The following is a 22467-nucleotide window of genomic DNA, read 5'->3' as shown; positions in this document are numbered from 1 at the left end:
TCTTATATATTACAGAATATAAAAATACAATGAGCAAAACTATAGAAATGATGTACCAAAAACATTAAAGTTCATTCATAAAAAAAATATTCAGATTAATATTTTATTCATTGAATCCTTCAAATGGGATTCTTGGAGATTGTGAACACTTCATGTAGTGAATACTTATTGACTGCTGGATCTAGATTAAGATTAGAGAATAGTATTCCCTATGCTGGAGATCTGGTCATAAATCTGAGTGATTGTTCAACAGATAGGTCATTAAATGAGGAGTGGCTGTATTATCATATTTTAATAAATAATAAAGACTGAGTATAATTAAGTTATCATCATTCATACTATGATCAGATTATAAAGTACATTTTATTATTTAATTAATTCAAAACCAAGTGAAGTTTAAGTATGATAGAGTATCAGGTTATCAAACAAAGTTCACTTATAAGGTGCAAGTAGTTTGACAATATTCTGAGCCAGTATTATCTGAAAACTGTAGTGTATGATATTAGCTTGTTATTGTTGTTTAAATTAAGTGTTATGGTAACTGGAAATGGCTTAATTTACAGAATAGTGAATTTTCATAGTGAAAAGTTATACAAAGAACAACATTTACTAAAAATTAAGATTATAGTTTCTGAAAATATTCTGAATTATTTGTGTCTGCAAAGGTTAATTTTAAAAACTTTTTAATATATGGCAATCCACTGTGTATACAACAAGTTGTGTGCAAAAAGTTATCTTAAGAGAGACTTGAGACATCCAGGCATGCTTAGAAACAAATTCCACAAAATTTTTAAAGTACTTGTTTCAAGATGATTAGCTTATAGTTCTCTTCATATAACTTCAAAAAGGATAAAGTTTGGCTTTATGTAGTGAAGATTATTAAAGAACTTATTTATTTAGAGTTTTAAATGTTATCCCTTGAATCTGTAGCAAATAAATGTTCAAAGATATGTTTCTCACATGATGCATAACAGGACAGTAACATGCATAGCAGACTTGTGGCATCACCAAACTATTTGTTGTATTTCTTGAAAGTAAACTTTTAGTTTTTTTATCTATTATTTATAAAATATAATGTTACATTAGTATTTTCAATTAAAAAACATTGTATAGTCTGTCTTAAAAAGTTGTTCATATTAACAAAAGATATTTGGAATGTTGCAACAAATAGCATATTCGGCCAAACTATTCAGCTTGATTAACGCACGTACGAAAATTGGCGCGCAAACCGCATTATGGCAAGGATCCTGCTCTCTGTTGGCCCTCTGTCACTACACTTCGCCAATCGCATTAATTCTTGACAGTTGTAGTGGACAGACAGAGTGTCATGGTAGTATGTGATAAGTGATAATATCAAATGTGGATAACAATGAAATGACCTACATGTGTAAATAACAGAAAAAGAACAGAGAAGGACCGCAAAGTGAAAATGTGAAAATAAATATGAAATTGAGTTGATAACATAATCGAACAAGTCGAGGTTTTTATTGGCATGAAATTTGCGGCCATCAATGCCAAATAATTGTTCTCATAGACTACAGAAAGCTAAATGCTTGTAACGAAAGTTACTTAGCATGCATGGGCAAAAGCCTGGGGCCGTTTGGGCTACCAAGCTGTCTCAAATCTGTGAAATCATAACTGTGACTTATACCGACATCCTATCTGTCTCTTTTCTCCATTATCACCAGGCTATGAGTCACATAATTGTAAAATGGGAAATCTACGACGGAAAAGTGACGAATCAAAAGTATTGTGCACACATATGATGTATGTATAGGCATACGTGGACTAGAGCAATAGAGGAAAGAGAAGAGCAGAGACGAATAGGCAGGGTCAGACCCTCAGATGTGCGATGATTCTCAAATGAATAGGTGTGTACGTGTGCTGATCTTTGTAATTATAAATTGTGAATACATGTGACTAATATTATTTTGTTTTTTATTTTGTGCAGGTTATAAGTTATAAATAAATATAAACAAACAACACTAACCCGATAACATTAAATCTAAATACCAAAATGATTAATTTACTGTGTTTTTGTTATTTCTTACTCCTGTTTTTAGGTATTTGGCCGAATAAGCCAAATATTCATTGCATCATTAATATTTGGCTTTCCTACAGCATTTATTAATTGGATGCATTAGTTATGTCAAAAATAGTCCTTTTGTCAGAAAACAGCAACAACAACAACATGTAAAGAATAGATTGTTACGATACTTGACAGCATGTAAAGAATAGATTGTTATGATACTTGACAACATGTATCATTAATAGCAGTGACGGATCTACGTTTTTGATACCCTGAAACTTGAATTGTTATGGAGGCCCTTTTGTAACCAGCAACAATAGGGCAACATCCAACAAGGCCCAAAGGATCTTGCTGTCCTTGATAGGATCCCCAAAATAACCTTATTTTAATAATAGACATTTGATTTTTGTGAAAAATTCACTCATTAAAAAAATTTCTTCGGGGTTCCTTCAGAATTAGGGGCCTATTAAACTAATGAAGATTAAGCTCCATTACTTTCATAATAGATCCACCACTGATTACTATATCATTTCTATAGCAACAAAGATGAAGGAATTCAAATGTCAACTAGAAAAAATTGTGAAAAGTTAAATAAATTCTATACCATACTTATATTACGATTCCTAATCTACTATAGCCACAAATCAATTTTGTCATAATATATTTGCTCCAATGCAATTGTTAATCATTCCATTTATTAATTTTTTTATTCTTAACATGTAAGAACAATGAATAATTTATATCATATTGCTACATTTTTAAGAATGTCTTGATACTTTAATTAATCAGTCTCTATCAAATAGCTTCAATGAGAAATAGGAAGAGTAGTTTGAAATAAACTGTACATTAATGAATAATATTGAATAATCATGAAATAATAAAAGAATTAATAGTTAATGATAGCTATTGATTGCCTAATACATAATTTATAAGTAAGAGCTAGATTTGTGTTTAAATTTGCAATATATTCACATAAAAAACTGCCAGATTATGCACTACTGTATGCATTTTAAAATTCTTGAAATATACATTATGCATATTAAGAAAGTCAGTAATATAAATATTAGAATTGGTAGATTAAAATACATAGTCCTGGAAAAAAGTTTGAGACCACCTGGGTTTTCAAACTGCCCATTAAAATTAGTGATATATAAATGTGTTGATGTTTAGGTATTAAAATAACCATAAACCAAATATGAAGTAAAAATTTATTTTTGTATTTAAGAAAATACAAATTATTACTGATAGTTTAGTTTGTCTGGAAAAAAGTTTGAGACCATAATCAAAAAAAAAAAAAATCAACAAAAATAAAACAGTGAGACAAAATGTTTAATACTTAGTTTGTTTACCATTATCAAAATAACATCAATTAATGGATTGGTTATAGAGTTAGTAAGAGTTATTGACCTTTCAGGATCAATTTCATTCCAAGCAGTCACAATTGCATTTTTAGAATGACAAATTTTTAGATCAGAAACATAATTAAATTTTTCCATTGGCATTAATCACACTTACTAAATCATCCCAAAGGTTTTCTATTGAGTTTAAATCTTGGCTACACAGTAACCGTGACAAAAAATTGAAATTATTGTCAGACAACCATGTCATTGTTAGGTAGCATTTTGAATAGGGCATTATTCTGTTGAAAAATAAAATGTTTGTCTATTGCTTTGTCTCTTAATAGTAGAAGGTAATTTCCCAACACATTTTGACAGTCAACTGCCTTTGAACAAGGTAAAATGAAACAAATAGCTGAATTTAACTGATGAGTGAAATTGGCCCACACTATCATGGATGTACAATGTGATAAAAGTTGAGGTTGGTGATATATACCATGCCAATAATATTGCACACCATCCGGGTCATCCAGGTTAAACTTATTCTCATCATTAAAAGTGGTGTGATTTCATAAATCTGCATGGCCAACATAATGTATTGCAAAGTCCAGCTGCCTTTCCATATGGGAGGTTGTCAGTTTTGGCTGTGCCTACATTTTAATGCTAATGTATGCATGATTTGAAGACTTTATCAGAACATACCTTGTTCTTGATGTTTCAGGTAACTGTAGTGAAGCTGTAATATGACTAGATGACAGACCAGAGGATGTAGCTGCTCTAAATATTGCCCTGCAATGATATATTTAGATTTCCACAGTCTCTGAATGATATATCTTCCATTTTTCTTCATCTGTTAATGTTTTACCAGATCCCATTTTTACTGAAGGTTGAAAACAATACAGCATGGACGAATGCAAATTAGGTTACAATGTTTATTGTATTTTAGAATGTTGTAAAATATGAATTTTTCATCCTGGTCTCAAACTTTTTTCCAGGATTGTATGTATTTTTCTCTGAGAGCAAATCTTACTAATGTGTATTATGCCATACTTTTTAGATGGGAAGGATAAGCAGGCAACAATAGGTAACACAAGAGATTTCAAAAATTATGACATCACAAAACATGTATTAGAATAATGTTTCATTTAGCAGGTGCACATTCAAGTAATTACAAATAAAATTCCATGTTCAATAAAATATTTTATAGTTATGTTACTAGTCTAAAGTGGTTATCATTTGTACAGGCCTATAAAAAAAAATATATGAGAAATGAGTAAAAACTCTTAAGTTATTAACTATAGAAATTAAGCCTTGGCATTGAAGTTGATATTAATGTTTCTTCCTAGCTGATATCATGAACTCGACTAAAGTTAGTTTCAGTGCAACTGGAACTTGCCTTTGAAGAGTTTTTTGAAAGATTTAAATTTAACATTATTAAATTAATAAATATAATATTTAAAATAATTCTAATCCAATTAATCCAAAGGATTTTCAGAATTTGAAAAATAAGTGATTTCCATGGCAATGCAAAACATGTTCATTTGTAGGACTTTAAAAGAATGCAAGTTAGATGGTTTGGTTCAAATTTAAAACATTTTGAATTTTGCACATTCATCTGTGAGTGGATGGTGGAGTGATATTTCTCACTTGAACTAAACATGTGCAAAAAAGATTTCCTGCACAGATAGCAACAATGGACTGTAAACTATTTGGAAAAAAGCACTTGAAATCGTGCAGATAAGTTTAGAAAGCATTTATTTAGTTCCAAAGATGTCAAATTTGCAAAATATACAGTAAAAATTATAAATGCATATTTTATAGATGTTTTTAAAACATCTATAAAGTATATATTACTGGACAACCTTAACTTAATCCACTTAGGCCCAAATTGTGTTTATATCAAGGTTTTAACATCATAGCATTTAAGAAAAACATGTATTTGCATACAAATCTGACCTTTATTTATAAGTGTGATTTCAACTGATGAACCAATTACACTTTTGAATTGATGCTTAAAATGAAATATCTTAAATAGGAAATAATTAAAATTGTTCAATACATATATATAAAATGTTAGTTGATTTAACAAAAGTGATGCATTTGATGGTATTCTTTACTTTGTAACAAATTTTTTTAGTATTTGCATAAATATTGCTATGCTTAGTTTATGATTTTATTAATATTAAAATATAATTGTTTTATGAAAGTATAACTAAAGACACAGTGAATTGGATAGGATTTTTCAGAGGCCTTTTACATGTCATGGACAATATTATTTTTTGGTCTTTGCCCATCCATTTACAAGAAATTTGCTCACAGTAATTTGCCGGCATAAATTTGAGATGAAAACAAAATTATGTGAAAACTAACAATGAAAAATCACAAAATTTAATTTGGTTGAACCCAAAATTTTCATTGTGGAAAGTGGTCTGTTCATTTCATGACCATCTGGTTGTAATAAGTTGGAATTCTACTTTCTAACTTATTATAGCAATATATCACCAGTAATATATTTTCCTGTCTAGCTAGCATAAAGTTTTAACAGCAGATAACTTGGTTTTTAGCAACATTTTTTCAAGATAATTTTTCACTATGAAAATGAAGTTTGATTAATAATAATAGAAAAACAATTCATTAGAAATCTTCAAAAGTTTTTCTGCCTATGGTATTTTCTAGTAATATAGCAAGTTTATTATTACTGTAAAAAATGTATCACAAACTGATACATTGACAGCCAATCTTAACATCAAAATGCTAGCATTCTGATCTTCATAGTCTTCGATGCTAGAATTTTGTTATTAAAAAATTGGCTGATATTTTAATATATCGGTATTCAAAGTACCTGTAATGCAATCACTACATAAAATATTTCATTTAAACTGCCATACTTCCATCCACAACTTTACTTTTATAAAAAAAAAAAAAAAAAAATATTAATAAGATTGCCTTATGTGAAGTATGCTCAAAATTATGCAAATGAATGAAATTTTCATTCTTACATTCTCCAGTTTCTTCATGCAGATATAAAAGTTAAAACATTTTATTTTAAATTTATTTAAAAATAAAAAGAGAATGTTTTAAAGTAAAGAGAGTGTTTAAAACGTAATTATAAAAAAATAATGTGTCTTAAGGATTAGAATCAATATCTGACATTTTAAATTGTCATTATATATGAGGTAATATTATTTATGGTATTTAAAGAGAACTTTTTAAATTGGTGCCCCAAAACTAGTGAATCTACTTGTTTTATAATTTTTATGGAAAATTTTAAATTCCAATACAAAGTTATTATTTAATGAAAATCTATAGTATGAAGATTTAGTTGTAAAAAATAAAATTTACAAATGATCTGTTGTCATATGTTCAGAACATAGACTTTCCACAACTTTTTACAGAAATTCTGACATATCACAATCTAAATGTTGTCTATAGAACTACATACTTTATCTCTCTAAATTTTTGTGGAGGAGACTGAGAGGAAAAATCAGAAGTTGTAAGATCAAAAGATTGCAGATGTCAAGCAGTATTCCTGTTTTATGACGACATATTATTTAGAAAATTTTCTTGTGGACTGTCTTGCAATTGACTACTTTTTCCTTCTTGTTGGAATTATATTTCTTCAATATTTTCATAATCAGCAGTGACTACAAAAATGTGATTAGCATTCTTTAGAGCAATAGTGTATTGATTTCTAGGGAGTGTCAAACACTGACATATGGACTGTTTTGATTTTAATGATTATAAAATGATTTTGCAGATTCTGATCAGTTTATTGGCTATATTTCTTTGAGCATGGAACTGGTCAATATATCCTATCTGTTCATTGATCTCAAAAACCATATTTTCACTTATTTCTTGCTGTAATTGCAGAATGCTGTGTTACACTATTACAGTTTGATAATTGCAATATGTTCTTGATTATTTCACCTATTTATTTATATTTATAGTTAGACTCCAAATTCAGATCAACTTCCTGAAATAGTTACTATTGATATCCTCATTTAAAACAGGATTCACTATTTTTGGGACATGCATTTTCCCAAATTTTGGATGTCTTTTTCATTAGAAAGTGGGAAAATTTCAAGTTGAAAAAATCATGGAATAACATTTCTTTTATGTTAATTGTTGATATAGACTTACTTATTGATTAATATATTATATATATATTTAAACTGTATTAAGCAATTCTAAGTAAATTTTATCATTTTGTCATTTAAGCATTTTATAAGTTCAAGGACTCTAAACTGGATTTAATAAAGAATTCCTTTATTAAAATATTGATTCTAATATGTATGATTGTTAAGTTCAATCCAAAATACTGAATAATTTATTAATATGTTATTATATTTGGATCTTCTTGGAGAATGTGCAATATTTTGGGCATTTCATCGCACTATAATTTATGTAGTCTTTATTCCAATGCTAAATATTTATTGTGGATAAAATAATTTTATGACTAACAATTTAACAAGTAAAAGATTTAAAGTTTCTTGTAATTATTTTTATGTAAATAATTTTTGTAATTGTTGAATAATAATTGTTAAAATAAATTATATTAAATTTTTTAACTTTATTTTAAAAATTGAATTTTATTAAAACCAGACTAAACAAAACATTGACTTATTTATTTTGCTGTTGTACTAGAATTACAATTTATTACTTATTATCAAAATCTCTATATACTTAATTTTAACTTAAATTAAAATTCAAATTGACTTATTTAAAAAAAAAGCCAGAAATTTAAATGGATGTAGTTAAATGAGAAAGTATCATACTAGCAGTAAAAATATTGTATATGATCATAAAATAATAATGCATTTGTTTAATTTTTATCTTTAATGAGCAATTATTTATTGTGACATCATCAAAATGCTGGACTGCAATTTTTTTAAATCATATTTTTTAAAATTTAAAATATGTTCTCCACCTCAAATTAGTGCCTTGTCCCTGTACATCACACTTTTCCTGTTAGCAAGAGACTCATGCCGGTCATCTATCTAACTCCTTTCAGGGAAAAAATTTTGAATTGAAATAACAGTTTACATCGGAAGTTTGTATACAGTTAATCGAAGCCTCCTGCCCCTAAAGTATCCATGTCTGGTCTCGGCCTTCATCTAACTAACTCCATTCTCGAGATTAAGGAAGGACAAACAGACAGATGACAATGGGGATTTCTAGGTTTACAATTTTCAAATTGCAGCACAATTACAAACTGAGTTCATTCTGTAGTAGATTCTATTAGTAAATATTTTGACATAATGGTTCTGTGTTTGTTGTTTTGATAGTGCAGTTACAGAAAAGATGAATTAAAGATGTTTAGTTTTATAAAAGTTAGTCAATATCATTCATACTAGCTATATCTTCTACTTACAGTCTATTAGCAAAAAATAATATGTACTGTACCTCCTTATATATGATTTTCAAATTAATTAAGGATACTGTTTTGCTTGTTTTAATATTGACCATTACAAAATTAAAATTATTACATTGTATAAAAAAAATAACAAAATTGTGAATTATTTAGAAAAATACAATTAGTTAACAGATTTTTTTTAAATGTACCAGTTTCATACTATTGAAGGCTAATTGGGCTGCAATTTGAAAAAAATTGTAGATCTATAAATTCCCATTGTAGTCCATCTGTCTTTCCTTAATCTTGAGACCAGATACGGAAACTTTAGGGACAGGAGGCTTTGATTAACTATATCCAAACTTCTGAAGCAAACCAGAAGTCACATTATTTCAATTCAAAAATTTCCCTTGAAAAGTGTTAGATAACTGGCATAATTGTATTGTTAAAGGAAAAGTATGATGTACAGGGGCATGTCACTACTAATTTGAAGTGGAGAGCACATATTTTAAATTAAATAAATTAAAAATAGGATTAAAATTTGCAGCCTGGCATTGTGACAATGTTATAATAAATAAATGCTCATTTAATGTTTTTTTTAACTCTCCGCCCTGTGGGCAGTAAGAAGGCCTCTTTTAGCAAGCCCATTGTGGGTTCAGCCAGGCCCACAATTAAGCAGCCAGTGGTGAGGGACAGGGTCCCATTGTGGTACAACATAACCGGATGGACCATCCCTGAAAAATTCCTGGGGATTTTTCGACCCGTCCAGATTTGATTCTGAGTCCTCCAGAGCAGTAGGCTGCCACGGCCATCCGACCTAGCTCATTTAATGTTTTTAAAATTGTTTCTATTAATTTTAAACAGTGTTTAATTAATAGAAACATACTTTTGAATGGAGTGAATGTGCTTAATAGAATAGCCTGTTACCAGTGAGAGCGCTATGATCCTAAGACCAACTATCATAGTCTATCCTTAATCTGTGCTATAAAGAAGCTTCTTTTTTACAATGACCTTCCACACTGATAGTATACTGTCTGCATCTCTTGCATTAATACATTTAGTCTCCAACCTGCTCACATATTTAAATTTTTTCAACGTTCAGCATCAATGTTTGGGAGTGTAAAGCATTAACTATCTCTGCCTCATCCCATTTTACCATAGAGCAGGGGTTGGCAACCTTTTTATTACTAAGGGTGCAATAAAAATTCTAAAAACCGTCGAGGGTGCAAAGTTTAATTTTTAAAAAATTATAATGTTTTGAAATATGTATATTTATACATTGATGCTATTAAATTTTTGTAGTGAAAGGTTGATAGCAAAAGATCATATGTATATCTCAAGTGGGGTTGACTTATTGAAGATGTTATACATTATTAACATTACAGTTTATGAAACTGATCCCTACTCTCAAGATTAAGCTTTTTGCCATTAGATGATAATTAAGAATATAGAACTTTTTACAACAAAATTCACGTGATAGTGTGTGGCACCATCTCTTAACTGATATATTTTTAATTGCATAATTTTCTGAATAAAAGCTGATAATAACCGGGAAAGTTATGCAACTTGCTGCTGGATTTTTTCAGTGGTACTGTCATTACTAATACTACATCCTTATAAGCATTCCACTTTTTAAAAATATAGAGGGGTACAAAATGTGTTTCACAAATGAAATCTGAAATTTGTAAAGTCTGTCTTCACTAGGAATCATTTGTTGCCATTTCAGTTATAATTCAGAATCTTTAGGTCCTTTAAATAAACTTACTTTCTCCAAATATGTGGCATATCCAGCATTGCACCCAGTCACAAAACATGTTTTGTTCGTCGTTAAATAGCACGATTCAAACTAATTCACTGAGAAAGGTACTTTGCCACTTACAAATGAAACAAATATTGGTACCCAAATACTTTTCATAAGTAGTCATAAATTATAAATAAATGGAAAAAAAACTATTTTTAAATGCACATGAATGTACAGGTACAGTACGCACATAGAACAAACTGTTACACATCTGTTCTATTATTGCACCTTTTGATAATATGTGAACAAATAAATAACCTTGGACGGTTTTGAAACAGCTATCTCACCTTTCTTCTTATACTGTGGTTTCAATAGATGAAAGAATACCATCAGGAATATTAGAACTTTATAAACCAGTTTTAGGCCCACTACCAATGAAGGCTCGATAAGGTGATCTGTCAATGACCAGAAGATACGATGCAGTTTTTGATATTGCACAAGATAAAACCCAAATCCACATTTTGTTGAATTATGTCCTGCATGAAAGATCTAAGCATTTTTTGACATTTTGGTTATTATGTTCTATAGGTTACTGTTTTGCATTTGTGGGTGTCAAGGGCTGCCATGTACAATTTTAAATTTTGTTGGGTCATAATACTTTCCTTTATGTAAACACAAAAAAGTTGTCTATTATAAGTCTTGTTTTTAATGCAGCAGAATGAGTGATGTAATACATAGCAGATTTTATGAACTTTTAACTGAATTAGTGAATAAGAAGAAAGATAATTCTCACTTAACAGAATGTTATATTGTTCGTTAGTTAAGTGAAAGATGTGAAAAACGTGGCCAGTAAAAATACCTGTTCATATTGACGTTTGAAGAAGTTTGTAGTCATCAACATCTGGGGTAAAGAGAAATTAATTTCACCACTGTCTGCCGGAAAATAAATTTTTTGTTATACTTTGAACCATGTAATGTGATACACAAATCCCACATTGCTACTGATCATAATGGAAGAACTCCGATGACTATGGAACTGAATTGCAAATATAAGAATGTGACTATTGAATCTATTGTTACTTATTTAAAATTATGCAAATCTTGTCAAAAGAAAGAAAAAACGTTGGAAAAAATGTATTGCAGTAAAATGCATTCTACATAGCAAAATTAATTTACAATGCTAGTTCAACTTAATTGACATGCAAGCCAATCCAGATAATGTGATTAAGTTCATATTGTTATACCAAGATCATATGTCAAAATTTATTTTCCAAGCAATCTAAAAGGGCTGAGGAAGTTGCATATCATCATTTCAATATTTTCACAACTTTTGGTGTACCTAATATCTTCATTATGATAATGGTAGTGTTTTGTAACCAAGTTATTCAATGTTTATGTGGCAGTGAGCTGATAAAAAAGATTGTTCATGGAAAACTTAGGCACAGTCAGCCTTGGAAATCAGTCAAATGTGCAAATCAGGACATTGGAAATATGTTGTCAACTTTGTCAACAAATAAAACTTCAAAATGATCTGAAGGCTTGAAGTTTGTGCAAACAATGAAAAATAGAGCTTATCATGAGGAGATCAAATATTTATCATATAAAGCTATGTTTAGTGTTCTAATGCAAATGTTTATTGCCAGTTCAGTTATTCCATGTGATTTATTAAACAATGTAGACATTAAAGATTGAAAAAAATGTTAAATGCTGAAATGGAGGAATGCAACTAGAAAGTACATTTGGAGCAGAGAAAAAAGCTGCGGGAGGTCAAGAAGAAAACACAGTTGGAGTAGACAAAGCAGCAGGGACGCAACATTTGTCATTAGTTGAAACAGACAACAGTGGGTTGGCTATCTCTCGAGAGCTGTGACAACTGAGAACTTCTAACAGGGCCAAAAAAGTGATGCTGTTTAGAAAGACTGCCAAAGCTTTGAAATGCAAGGAATGAAAATGAAAAGAGCCTCTTGTAATGAAATTCTAAAACTCAGTTGGAGAATGTAAGAATAAAAGTACTGGATGTAGACCGAGCAAAGATCTACAGATTCCATACAAAATCAATAATAGTTGTGGTCATAAGTATTGAGGATGATCAGTTTTCTGACCTTAGTGCCAAGTTGATAAAATTCAAGTCATTATATACTAGGAACCAATCTACACTGTGCAAAGAAAGTTTTATCAGCACCAAAGAAGAAGAAAAGTTAGTGTACTGGCAGTGGTTAGCAATCTATCTTTCATTGGAGGCCAAGGGTTAAAAAAGTGCAATTGTTTGAAAAAATGTTTGAGCACAGTAAGAACAGAATTGCACAATGCTATTAATTTCAGTTTCCAGAAACTCATTTTTCATGCAACACTATATCTATTCCCTCACTTACGACATCAGTCATTCTTGCCTGGACTCCTGTCCTTAAGCATCCCTAGTGAGCATGTTGACTGATTGGTTGTAATTACTCCACCTAATGCTCTTCCTCATTATCTCCCCAACACTCTGGAAGACATTTTCACCAGTGTTTGCTTCTAAGTACTTTATGCCTCTAATTTTGGCTGTCTTTTCCTTGTCATTTCACAACTCTTGGCTCAATATCTATCCTAAAATCTGGCTCCCCAATTGTCTGGATCTCAGTGCTGAAATCCAGACAATTGGGAACAGAGCTTATCCTCAAGTACTTCCCACTACCTCATTCTACCATCATCATTCTCTGATAAATGCTCTTCTGATCATAGCTCAATAGACAATACTCTGCTGCCTCAATGAATACCCTTGTATTCTAGTGAGGTTTTAATTTAAAATAAAAATTTTTTCGGTCAACATTTTTGGTCTACAATTGAAGATCTCCACAAATTTTTATTTCAAATTAAAACTTCAATCCAAGTCATAAATTCCAGTGAAGTGTTCATTATATCATTCCAGTCTCCCAAGTGGTGTTTTAGCCACATGCAATTTTGAAGTTTTTGCTGGGAAATTTACAGAACTCGTTACTGGTTTTTTCTTTAAAGCTAGTGTTATCAGTTATTGATTTATAAACCTAGGTTAAATAGTATCCACTGGTTCAATTTCCATGGCCTGGTGCCTCAAATCTGCTTTCTCACAATATTGCAATTTAACTTTTAATTCTCTCCTCTTTTAACTTACCTACAATCCTCTCTTCAACACACAACTATACTTGATACTATGCCCCTGGCTCCACCATACTATAAAACTTATTTTTAATCTGAATTAAAGTTAAAAATGATTTTGGTTAGTGCATTGAATTTCAGCTCGAGAAGCAATCAAATTATTTTGTCAAAGTGATACTAAAATCATTCAAATCTTGGCTTACATTATGTGCCAACTTATTTGAAAGTCTACAAATGAAGTATTTAAAGTGTTATCTAATTTCAATACTAATATAGAAGAAATTATATCATTAAATTCACATTTGAGATTGGTGTGCTTGGAAATAGATATATAAAGAAATATATGAAACGATTGAAGGATTCTTTTATTTCAACATCTGCATTAATACAGGACAAACTTCCTTTGAACCGTTTACAAACATCTATAATTTTTATCGCATCCGTCAAACTATACAAGAAAGGACAACTAGACAATCATTCCCCTTTTTCTAATATCACCGATTTTTGTTTTAATAAAATTAGATTTCAATACTTTTGTTGTGTCAAGCTTAGTGAGAGGAATGTTTTTTTTTTTTTTGCTTTATGTATTGGATTGTTTATTCAAATATAAAGTAAAATATTTCTATGTAAACAAACCATTCTTAATTCTATTATAATTACAATACAAAATACATAAAATACAACAGTTTTAACTTGAATAATTTGTAAATCAGTCAACTAAAAATAAAGTAACTAGTTCTGAATTTATGAAAAATTTTATATTTAAAAAATAGTAGTCGATTATTTAAAAACTTAAAATTAACAGTACATTCTTAATAATTAGAACTTTTTTTGAATAAAATTCTACATAAAGCAATTTTTACAGTTAAATTTATCTAATTCTAGATAAATTCATTTTTTTTAAAAGGAAAAAATATTTTAAATGATATTGGCTGCAATTATTTTACATTGTGGCTTGTTCTTATTTTTTATATTCCCTGACTTTCTTGAACCACATATACCCATTTTTTCACTTTGTAACAAACATATAAAAAAAGAATTAATAATAAGATAATAAATTTAAAGTAATAAAACATCTAAAAATCACAGAGGAACTTTTTTGCAAACTTTGGTTTCTTACAAAGAATTATTTTTTTAATCTCAGAAAACTTTAATACTGTTTATTGATCACAAATAGAAATAACAGATAAGGTTGAGATTATTTCCTAATTTTAATTCTCTGAAAACTATTCTCCATTCAAAAGTCTTGCAACTGAGTACAAAATTCATGTCTCTTTGTATTTAATAACAACAAACTGTTATTGAGAATAGGTTTGTTGTTTTTAAACAAATATTAAACGAGACACACACTTCTAAAGACTCGTTTAAACAATTAATAAACTTGTCTTTGATTGGTTCTCAAAGAGTTAAAATAACTTTGGTAGAAACAATTCAAATAAAATGCTCTTTAAAGGTAAAAAAAATACAATAAAAACAATATAATAAACAAAATCAGAAGATTTTTTGTAAGAATGTCCCTGGAATGTGGTCTGTATCAAAATCCATCGAACATATGATGATAATGTTAAATGCAATGATGTGATCACAATCCCCAATAAAATAATCTGAATGGGAAGGATGAGAAAATAAAACACATACGTTCTGTATATATACTATATATATACATAAATTTGAGAATATATGCAGTATATATACGCAAATATATATATATACATATTACGATTCTTTATAGAATATTCTTTTATTTATTGGCTTATAGATGGAGAAGACTTTTTATCTTCCTGTGTTGTTGGCGGTGGAACGGATCCTGGACCTCCAGAACTGGAGGTACTGTGTTCGGCAGTCTGAGGCCCACTGGTTGGCGGTCCCGACCAAGACGAGGACTGTGGTGCCGAAGCAGTACTCGTTACAGACGACATTGGCGGATTTGTAAATTCTTCTTCATCTAATCCATTGGCTGCTGCTGCTGAAGCATCATATTGAGTGTTTTCTAAACGTGTAATTAGTCTTTCATCTTCGTCGCCAAATTCTCCTCCCATTAGAGATGGTTCCCCAACAACCATAACATCCTGAAAGATTAGAATAACAAAAAATTAATTATTTGAATGAGAGATTATTCAGAATAAGTTTATTGCAGTAAAAATATACAAATGAATATCAGGCTTGGAACATTTCATTAAAAAAATAAGTAAGATAATATTTTTCTTTTCTATGTACAGTGTATCCCAAAAAATGTACACACACTAGATGTATTTATAATCCAAATTAAAGAAGACAAATGTAGAATCTTTGTTATTGCAAGTGTTCAAACTGATTATTTTGGGGTCCAGGCACTACTAACAACACAAACCAATGGATTTACAAACATTATGAATAATTTCATTTGGTATTCAGATGCATTCTCTTTCAATTCATTGCCATAAACTTTATCCTTAAGATTTCCTCATAAAAAAGTCCAGTGGTGTACAATCTGGTGAATGCAGGGGTCATTTAATGAGACTTTTTGCCCAATCCACCTGTTTGGCAGATTTTTGCCAAGATAGGCCTTCACTTCACAATAGTATGGAAAGATGCTCCATCTTGATGAAAATAAGACTTCCTCTCATTACCAAATTTCTTTTGAATGAGTAGCAAGATATAGATTCCTGCAGCAAGTTCAAATAAATAGCACCAGTGACATTTAATGTCAAAGAAGAATAATCTAAGCCAATGCTGATAATCAGTATCATACTAACACCTGGTAAGTTCATATTCCACCATAACAAGTGGATTCTTAATTGCCCAATAGCTGCAGTTGTGGCATTTAATTGAGCCATTTAACAAATGTGGCCTCATCACTCCTAACAATTTTATTTGGAAGCTGTTCTGTGCACATTCTGCTAGGTACCATCCATAAAATTCAACTTTCCAGTCAGGCTAATGGTGAAGTAAAACTTTTCTAAACAAAATTAGAAATTTCAATTCACACATCAATTTCATTTTTGTCTCCTGAGTCACCTGTCAAACAGATTTTCTTGGAAATTCACAGTAAGTTTCTTGCAGCTCATTTTCTCTTGTGGAAATCATAGACATTTGCATTCTTCCAGAATACTGTTTCCAGATGTCTTGAATGGTTCCATCTGCTTCCAATTTATCTCCAAGTTGAGCAATAATGAGTTGCATTGATGGATCACCCTGAAACTCTTAAATTATCCTTGAAGTTCACTTACATTCTTGCACTTCCAGTAGCACTTATGGAAAAATTTTATTTTCTCAAAGTTTAGTCTTATTTCAGTCAATATTTCAAATCAGTTACGCTTGAAAAGAATAAAATTTAGCAAGTTACTGGCTGTAAGTGTACAATTTTTTTGGGACACCCTGTATTTATAAGTCCCTGTTTGGAACCCATAAAATCTTTAAAATCAAATTTAAAAATCACTCCATGAATGGAGTAAACTTTTAGGTTATGTATTCTCTATCCAGAACACTTCAAAAAAATAGATATATGGTAACGGTGATTCATATTGGAAATCACTTTTTTGGAACTGCACCTGGAAGTTATAGAAAAGTGTTTTTAAAATGAATCATCTTTGTTATATGTAATTTAATAACTCTTATGCAAATGTATGAAATACAAATGATAATAGTATAAGCAAGAACATAAATAACTAGCATTATAGAAAATTTCATCTTTGTTTTATTGGAGAGTATGATATGATATAAATAATACACAAACGATGCCACTAATACTTTCAAGCTGTTTAGATCATCTTCAATAGTGTATGTACTGTACAAAATGTTTCTAATTCAAATTTGAAAACTTTTGATTTAACAATTAACATTAGCAGGTGATGCATATGATTTAAATTTATCATCATTATTATTAAATTCAATAATAATTCCCTAACTTTATAATCTTCTCTTTAAATCTTTCCTTTTTCTATGACCCATTTCTATGCTGGTGTTAAAATAGATATGTCTCTTATTAACTACAAATGACTACTTTTCTCAACAAATACACTCACAACCTTTTTAAGTTGAAAAATAGTATTTAATAATAAATGTTTTTGGTTTTATTAAAAGACTAATTTTCTTCTACAGATCTCCACATGTTATACCTTTGATTTTCCTTATTTATTCTAAAGTTCCTGCCTGTTTCTATTTGACTTCTATTTCTTTTCTCAACTCAAGGCTTGCTCTAAGTGTTGTGATCATGCTGCCTTTCTTACAACCTTCTTCATGTTCAGTCAACCTAACCCTTAGAGTTCTCTTCATATCACTCACATAGAATCTTTTCTTCATCCTTTCTCATTCCTCTAAGAATTCTACATTTTATGTCTCTAGTTACTCATCTTTCCTCTTTTCTGTCTTAAAAAATAAATCTAACTATTTCATATTCCTTTTTATAAACTTGTACGATTTATAAATATTTCATATTGTTTTTATGTCATTATTTCCAGTCTGCTATGAAATTCCCTTTCCAAATTCTTCTACCCAATGAATCAATATTTTATTGGGCTACGATTTGAAAAACTTGTAGACCTATTAATTCCCACTGTCACCAGCCTGTCTTTCTTTAATCTCAAGAACGGAGTTAGACGAAAGACGAGACCAACTATATACAAACTTCTGAAGCAAACCAGAAGTCACATTATTTCAATTCAAAAATTTCCCCTGAAAGGTGTTAGATGGCTGGCATAACTGTATTGTTAAAGGAAAAGTATGATGTACAGGGGCAAGCCACTACTAATTTGAGGTGGAGTGCATATATTTTAAATTAAAAATTGCAGCCTGGCATTTTGACAATACCACAATAAATACTTACTTGTTTCTATTTATATCTTTTTCTTTAAGTAATTAGTTCTAAGGCAAACTTAAATGTTCTTTTATTCCCATGCTCCTTTCTAACTTTTGTAAAACTTTGTTCTCCAACCATCAATGACACTAGTTTGTACCTATGTTGTTCTTAGATTTAAATACCTGTAGATACAGAGTTGTTCAAAAGTATTGCATGGAGGATGCTTCCATGTGTAGCACATATGTGCCATAAGGGGCACTGTTAAGACAAACATGTAATTTGTAGGGAAACAAACTAAAAAAATAATTTGTCATAAGCAACTTATTGCTGGCATTTTTTGTAACTTTCCTGGCAACATTTAAAACTGCATGTGTGGTGCCATCTTTTATGATGTTTTATTATTAAAAGCTTTTTATATTTTTAATTATCATAAAATGGCAAAAAGTTTAATTTCCAGGGTAGGGATGGGTTTTATAACAAAATTGTAAATGCTAATAATGAATAAAATTGTCATTAAGTCAAACCTACTGGAGGTAAGATATACAACCTCCCTTTATCTCCCCATCTGTCAATCTTTAACCAGCAAAATTTAATAGCACAGATCCCCTTATACACAAACCTTCTGGCAAAATTTCAGAAATTTTCAACAAAAAGTACAGGGGTAAACAAAATCATGCCCCAAATACACACACACAAACTAACATTCATACATATAGAAAAACCTCCAAATTCTTTTTTTTTTTTTGCATTTCTTGAGGAGTCCAAAAATGTAAGACTCTTGAGGAGTCATTTTTTGACTGATTGCCTTACTTTCCTTCTTAAAGTAATAAAATGATTAAATAGTGTCATTTTCTAAGTTGCACATTCATTAAGGTGCCCCTTATGGTGAATAAGTGCTGTGTGGAAGCATCCTCTGGTGCATTACTTTTGAAGAACCTGTTTCTTATATACTTCAATAGCATTCAACCCATGTCTAAAAAATGATTTTCTCTCAATATCTATTTTACTTTTAGCTTTTTAAGTCTAAACCATCTTCAGAAATAATTTTTTTGTCATAAGATATTTTGAATGTGTGTATAAAGGTGACATAAATGTTTTTATTTCAAGCAATCTATATAAAATAGTAATAACTTAAAATTAAGGCATCGGCCCTACCTGAGGACATAAATGATGAAAGACCATTATAATTAAATATGTCCTGGAAAAGTGAGAAACCAAACAATAAAATATAATCTCTAAAATGTTTCTTACACTTCCAAGTAGAAGTAAATAACATTTAACATTTTTTTGTCCAAAAATAACACATGCAACTTACTAAAAACTTCCAGCATCTGAAGGATGCAAAATTGTATCAATTGGCAATGAAAATTTAAAACTTCCCTCTCAATTTTCCTAACTACTAATTCTATCAGTTATCAGGAATCAGATAGGTATCCTTTCTCTCTTTATATGTAATTATGCTAACCTAAAAATACAAACTGCATACTATTAAGTACAGTAAGCCCAACAATCTCATAAAATTAATTTTATAACAAAATTAAACTTTATAAATGTAAGAGAAGTTGAGTTTGAAATAGTTATTTATGCATAAATCCCTGAAAATGAACCAAAATGACTTGAAAGTATAAGGGACATAGTTTTTGTGATATGCTATTAAATTTCAAATATTAGAAATTAATCATAATTTTAAATTACAGAGAAAAATAAAAAAGCAAGATTGAGATAGTATGGTCAAAAGATGCAAGAGGAGGGAGCATAGAACCAACAAAGAAAATTTACAACAAACAAATAATAGATAAAATATTGAGGAAGAAAAATAGATATTACAATAGTGACAGAAAAGATTTACAGGTGATGTAATGTAAAAGAGATAGTAAAAACTCAAGGCAGTTAACCTCTATAAAGTTTAATCATCATTAGCCATTAGTTATGTAATTGGAAACTTTTCCTTACTTAAAGTAGATTGTTGAATACATTAGAGAAGACTACTGATCTGATAACGTTCTTCATATAATATAGTTTAATTTAGATACAGGAAAGTATTGAATATATATTAAAGTTTTATCACAAAAACGTCAAATAAAGTGTACTATTGCTAATCAAAACTGATTGTTAAATGGAAGTGTGTAGATTAGCAGAGTTATAAAAGCTAATTCAGAAAGAACTTTAAAAGCATGCAAAATTCTAAAGTTGTAATCAGAATACTTACAGAATCAATTGAAACATTAATTTATAGCAAAGCCCACTAAGTTTTAACATCAACAGTCATTTTAGTTTGACGTGAGCAATATTTTGATCTGGCAGACACTCCCTCTTAATTCAATTTCTTGCCAAAACTGAAGAAGGATATCTGTTGTTATTTTGATAACTGCAACAATGATTTTTGAGCTCAGCAAGATTGCAAGAAAGTGGAATAAATACTCAATTTTCTTCTTTTGTTGTTTCGTTAAAAATCTAGAGGACTCAAATCTAGAATGAGACGCCCATGCTTGACCAATCAATAAATATTTCCCAAGTTAGAGGAAATCCTAGATATCTGTATGGTAGTAGGGTGGTGAGTCCTCTTGCTGGAAGTGCATACATTCTTCTGGCCATCATTTAATTGTGAAATGAGAAAATTTTTCAGCATATTCAGATATACAATATCATTGATGGTTCACATCATGGAAAATATAAGAAGTTGAACACTTTATCTTTGCTAAGAGCACAAAACACATTCACTTTTTGGTACTACAGCATTGTGTGATATAGACTTCATGTTTTGCTGTAAATTAATGCCTCAACCAATCCTGTAAGTCTTCTGATTACAATTTATGAATATACTGCATTTATTCAAATAATCCATATATCCCATTTTTTAACATAATGATTTAAAAAAAAAAGGAAAAAACCTTTACTAATTTAATTTATTACATATTTAACTAATTTTGCTAATTTATGGTTGTAACACAACAGCAATATTCATTCATGCTGTTTTGTATCATTCAATATTATGGTGCTCATTTTGCAACTTCATGTATTGTATTAAAAATATTGAAGAGGAAAAAATTAATTATTTGTATATCTTATAAAGATACTACAAATTGCAGAAACTTACTAATTAAATGAAAGTTAATTCACTTTAAAATAAATTAAGACTTCTTTATGTTATTTAATTCAAACTAAAAAGGTAAAAAATTGTTAATAGACCAAATAACCTAGACCAGGGACCTCCAAAGTGGTCAGTAATGCATTTTTGTAACGGTTGTAAACAGTTTATTAAAAATTATTAGTCCAATGAGTTATGTATATGAAAGTTCAGGATGATGTAACTTTGCACTCTGTAAGTAGATTTTTCCTATGGAAATGGATTAATACTAGCTCAGCAATGGCAAACCTTTTTGAGTCCACGTGCCATATTGTAAGCATACTTAGCTTTAAAAATGTTAATGCGTGCCAAAGTCTTAGACTTCCAATAATGATATTTAAAGAACTTAAATGAATACCCTTTAATTCGAATAAATGTTCAAAATCTGATTGAAAAAAAGGATGATCAGGTGATAAACAGAAAGGATGATTGAAAAAACAGAAATCATATGATACATTACGTGCCAGATGATTTCTCTTACGTGCCTTAGGTTTGCCACCCCTATACTAGCTCATCAAAATTTATTTATCATCATTATTAAATGTATTAACAAGAAAGAGGGGGGTTAATAAAAGGTTGAGGAATTTCTTTAAGGGGTTGATAGTCAAAATGTTTAAGCCAGTTTATACTTATATCATTTTTCAGTTAAACTAAGAGATATTATGGATACACAAAAACATTTAATAATATTGCTCATAACCATAGATTATAAATGATCATCATATTAAGCAGTATCATCCAGTTGATAAGTGAAATTTATCACTAGCAAAGTGAGTAAAATGCATAGTAACTAGAAGCACTCTTTACAGATTTCATCAGCAAAAAAATCAATGTAAATGATATATTTTTCTTTCTGTTTCTCACTCATCATTATTAATAATTTAAATTTGTTTCAAATAAACTGTACACTCAAACTTTTCATATTGTACCTGAAATGTACAATATTTGAATTTGTAAAATTAATATATAGTATTTTTAAAAGAAATTTATTT

The 22467-nt window shown here is 29.7% G+C and overlaps 1 protein-coding gene across 2 annotated transcripts in view; it reads right to left on the bottom strand.

Annotated features, from left to right (window-relative positions):
- Positions 1-13915: 13915 nt before the first annotated feature.
- The window catches only part of LOC136977776 (LIM domain-binding protein 2-like), a 79859-nt gene continuing 71307 nt past the window's right edge, over positions 13916-22467 (bottom strand). For both annotated transcript variants that reach the window (XM_067273326.1, XM_067273327.1), the window contains one exon: positions 13916-15640. In XM_067273326.1, coding sequence (XP_067129427.1) covers positions 15317-15640 — 324 coding nt within the window. In that variant the 3' untranslated portion in view covers positions 13916-15316. The remainder of the gene's footprint in view (positions 15641-22467) is intronic.

This window comes from Centruroides vittatus, unplaced genomic scaffold (assembly GCF_030686945.1).
Source record: "Centruroides vittatus isolate TY-2023 unplaced genomic scaffold, ASM3068694v2 contig_474, whole genome shotgun sequence".
In the NCBI taxonomy this organism is placed as follows: Eukaryota; Metazoa; Arthropoda; class Arachnida; order Scorpiones; family Buthidae; genus Centruroides; species Centruroides vittatus.
Note: the sequence above shows the minus strand (reverse complement) of the source record. Positions and strands in the feature narration are given on the sequence as shown.